The sequence below is a fragment of the Mesitornis unicolor genome, unplaced genomic scaffold (assembly GCF_000695765.1).
Source record: "Mesitornis unicolor isolate BGI_N332 unplaced genomic scaffold, ASM69576v1 scaffold30330, whole genome shotgun sequence".
NCBI lineage: Eukaryota > Metazoa > Chordata > Aves > Mesitornithiformes > Mesitornithidae > Mesitornis > Mesitornis unicolor.
The window spans coordinates 1-3,869 of record NW_010159424.1 but is presented as its reverse complement, the minus strand read 5'-3'; the positions used below and the strand labels follow the sequence as shown (position 1 = coordinate 3,869).

Sequence of the window (3,869 nt, the reverse complement as noted above, 5' to 3'; positions counted from 1 at the left end):
GTTTTCTCCTCTTCCTGGGGACAGCAGCACCTGCTCTCCTGCGGAGCCCGAGGGATGCCCTTCCCAGGGAGATCTGGCCCAGGAGAAACTCAAGAGCAGGTGGTGCAAGTAAGAAACACTTCAGTGGGGGATTGTTTTAAGACAAGACTCTTTCAAGCAAGCAGAACAAAAGATGTCAAAAGAAGCGCCCAGCATCACAGTGTAGACGAGGTCTGTGCCAGAGCCCTGCCCTGCCTACTTCCCAGCCAGCACATCCGCTTCACCCTCCGTGCTTCACCCTCCGTGCTCGCTTCTGTTGATGGGATCAGCGGGTGGGGGGACAGGGAGGGAGGAGGTGGTGACAGGAAGACAGCAACAGCCACGCTGCTGTTATCTCCCCGAAGCCGGGAATGCGGCCCCACGCCCAAGCAGCTCTCGACAGGCGCAGGGATGGATACATCCGACATAGACGCCAACAGGGCTGGCGGCCAAGTGCCAGCAGCTTAAACTAAAAATCGAGGTAGCAAACGTCTGAAGTGCTTAAAAAGTAAGTTCTGGAACGAAAGAGAAGGAAAGCCGAGCCGGCTGCTGCGGGGAGCAGGCTCTGACCCAGTTTAAAGCTGTGCCCGCTGTGCCCTCCTCCACCCACTTGGTTTGAGGGCAGCTCAGGTGGCAGTGGCTCCCAGTGAGCGATGGGGCAGCACAGGTCAGGCCTTTCCCTGGCCCTGCAGCAGCTGGCTCAGCACCCCAGGGCCCACATGCAGGGGTGAGAGGTTTTTCGGTGCTGCCAAGGTGACCTTGACCTTCTCACACAAGAGGAAAGAGGAGAAAAGAGCAGGACCTTCTGAGACAGAGCAGAAAGCCTCCCTTTAAAGTGCATCGCGTTTCTCCTCCTGCCGCCAGCTGGGACGTGGGAGGAACTGTAGTTCACACGGCCAGGGAGATTTCCAAGCCAGGGCAGGCACACCAACTGACTGGTTTTGGGGGACGAGGAAGAAAGATATGATTTCCTTCCTGCTTGGCTCTGTAAAGGCCCACCCCACCAGGAGGTATGTTCAAGATGGGAGCAAGGAGTGAGGACATTACAAGGAGAAGCCGCCCGCAGCCGCCTGGCCCCACCGTGGGCGAGGGATGGTGCTCGACAGGAGCCAGCTTGCTAACCAGGGAAGCAAGTCCACTGCAGAGCTGGGGACCTCGCTGCCACCAGCAGTGGCCGCTGAGTGCAGAGATTTCCTGCAGGCAGAGTGACTGCAGGCAGCAACGAAGCCAACCAACCCAGAGACAGCGTAAGCGGGGAAATGCACAGGGGGAAGAGACCGAGGTCCAAGATGGTGGCATCTGATCTCCATTCCCTTCCAAAGGGGAGCCAGCCGAGCATGCTTGGAGACCAGCCCTCTCCTTGGCCTCCATCCTCCACCGAGAGAGCTGCCTGGGGAGCATCACAGAATGCTCGTGTCAAGCGACACGCACTGGCCATCTACCCACCGGGCCCAAGGGATCTCGGGGCCCAGGCAGCGCATCACCCTGCCCTGGCTCTCCCTGGGCCGCACACCTGAGAAGCGGGGGATTTTCTCTGGTCAGAATGCAAGCTTGCTCTCCCTTTAACAGCTCACTCATTTGCAGTTCCAGTTGCCCATCAAACATCAGCTAGAGGCTACAAAAGGTATTTTAGTCTTCTGACTCAAGCGAGGATGTTTTTAAGCAGTCGTTGCACAAGGTCACCCATCTCCTGCGAGGAGCGCTAGCCAAGCCCAGCCCGGCCTGCTCCGTCCCACCTCACCTCCAGGCGAGGGGAGAGCCGCCGTCCCCACCGCGCACCCGGAGTCCTCCTCGGGGAAAACACGACACAGCCTTTGCCTGGTGAGGCTGGGGGCGGTGGGGCAGGGTCTCCCACCCGCGGGCAGCAACTTCTGTCTGGCGATTCACACCTCGCAGATGATCACCGGAAAATCCACGTGAATGCGAGGGTGCTCGAGTTTCACTATGCCCTGAAAAAAGAGTTGGAGCAGTGAGGAGAGGAGACCACCAAACAACAGACCCAAGCCCTAACACTTCCTAGGACAGAGGACACAGCGCCCTCGAGGAAAACGACACCAGGTACGCCTGAACAGCAGTGTGCAAAATGAAAGCACTTTGCCTTTCGAACTGGTCCCTGGAGAGTTGAGGGCTGCACGGCTGGCTGCTACACATGGCCGGGCTGCAGCTCAGCAGGGCGAGAAAGGAGGGAGCTGCTCTGCCAGGCACTGCCCGTGCGGCAAGGACAGAGGACACAGCGCCCTCGAGGAAAACGACACCAGGTACGCCTGAACAGCAGTGTGCAAAATGAAAGCACTTTGCCTTTCGAACTGGTCCCTGGAGAGTTGAGGGCTGCACGGCTGGCTGCTACACATGGCCGGGCTGCAGCTCAGCAGGGCGAGAAAGGAGGGAGCTGCTCTGCCAGGCACTGCCCGTGCGGCAGCTGGTGCGTGACTGGCAGATACTGGCTGTCTGGGCTTTTCATCCGGAACCTTTCATTCACGGGATTTAAAAGAATGAAAAGAGCTCTCAGAGAGAAAGCAGCCAGGGCAGCTGGCGCACAAGAAAAGCAGCTTTCTATCCAGAGGGGAGGCTGCTGAATGCACGCTCCCTCCACACCAGCTCCAGGCACCTTTCCCATGCTCTGTCCGAGCCTTCTTCTGTTACAGCACCAGGAGGACTTGCTGGCAGGTGGGGAGCTGGAGTGGGAGCAGGGGCTCAGGGCTGGGCCTGCACTCACAGAGCCAGAGAAATGGCTGGGCTAGCGAAGGGCTATTTAGTGCCGGTACCTCCTCTCTGTGGCCCAACCAATCTTTCCAACAGGATGAGTCTGAACCCACATCAACGAGGAGTCGGTCTCACAACCCAAGCCTGCCTCTACGAGACCACCAGCCTGGGGAGCAGTGCTGGATCCTTCCCCCACAACTGCCTGTGCAGTTGTGCAGGACTCAGAGGGGTCCCTACCCACCAGGGGGCTGCTCACCCCTCCAAGCACCCAAGAGACTCACCCCAGGCACTTGCTAGAGCCATGCCTTTCTGCTTACTTAGGAAAGGCTTCTTCAGGGTCTCTCTGCTGCTCTGGTCTGATCCTCCCTTTTCTCCATTTATGCCCCCAGCAGCTTTCTGACACCAGGGTATCCTTCTCCTGCACTGAGACCCTCCACGGGAGTCCCAGCCTCTACCCAGCTTCAACCCAGTTGCTTATTTTAAGACAAGACTTTTGCACTGAGGTGTAAAATGCATCACTGTCAATACTGAGTGGCTGAGAGAAATACGCGCTTGTGTCAGCAGGCGATGGGCTTTGTCTGCTGCTCCCCAAGCCAAGGCCTGGCCCTCCGCAGTGATGTGACACCGACTGAACAGGCACAGCACGGGGGAAGGTGGCCAGTGGTGGGATGCGATGGCCGTGCAGGGCTGCCTGGTGCTCTGCACAACACAGACCCAGCTGTGTGATACTCCCCAGCCTAGCAGCTGTAAAGGGCTGGAACACTGCTTCTCTCCAGAAAGGGAGCCTGGAGGGTGTCACCCGCATCCCCTTCTCCTGCCACAGCCTCACTAGGTGACAAGTGTGAGCCATGACTCTGAGGCAGAAGGTGTACGGGAAGCAGAAAGCCTTTGCCTTCTCAGCAAGAAGATGCCCCAAGGGAGAAAGCTCATGTGCAGGAGCTCCCGCAGAGCCAGGACTTCAGCTGTCACCATGGTGCTTTGGTATTCACTTTCCCTCACCCTTCACACGCTACCTGAGGTATCAGGTTCTTGTGGATCCTCTTCAGCTTGGCGCGCTTCCTCCCGTTCTTGGTAACGATTGTCTCCTCGTAGAACTCGTGGGCGAGATCCCCATCCTCATCGTAATACATGGAGCTGCCGAGAGGAGA

General features: G+C 58.2%; 1 protein-coding gene across 1 annotated transcript; it reads right to left on the bottom strand.

The window, feature by feature from the left end:
- Nucleotides 1–1,901: 1,901 nt before the first annotated feature.
- On the bottom strand, nucleotides 1,902–3,863 carry TUSC2 (tumor suppressor candidate 2; the record flags this gene model as incomplete). Its single annotated transcript, XM_010186637.1, has 2 exons — nucleotides 1,902–1,967; nucleotides 3,735–3,863. Coding segments are annotated over 2 exons (195 nt in total), but the record flags the coding sequence as incomplete, so codon positions are not given.
- Between the last annotated feature and the right edge of the window lie 6 nt (nucleotides 3,864–3,869).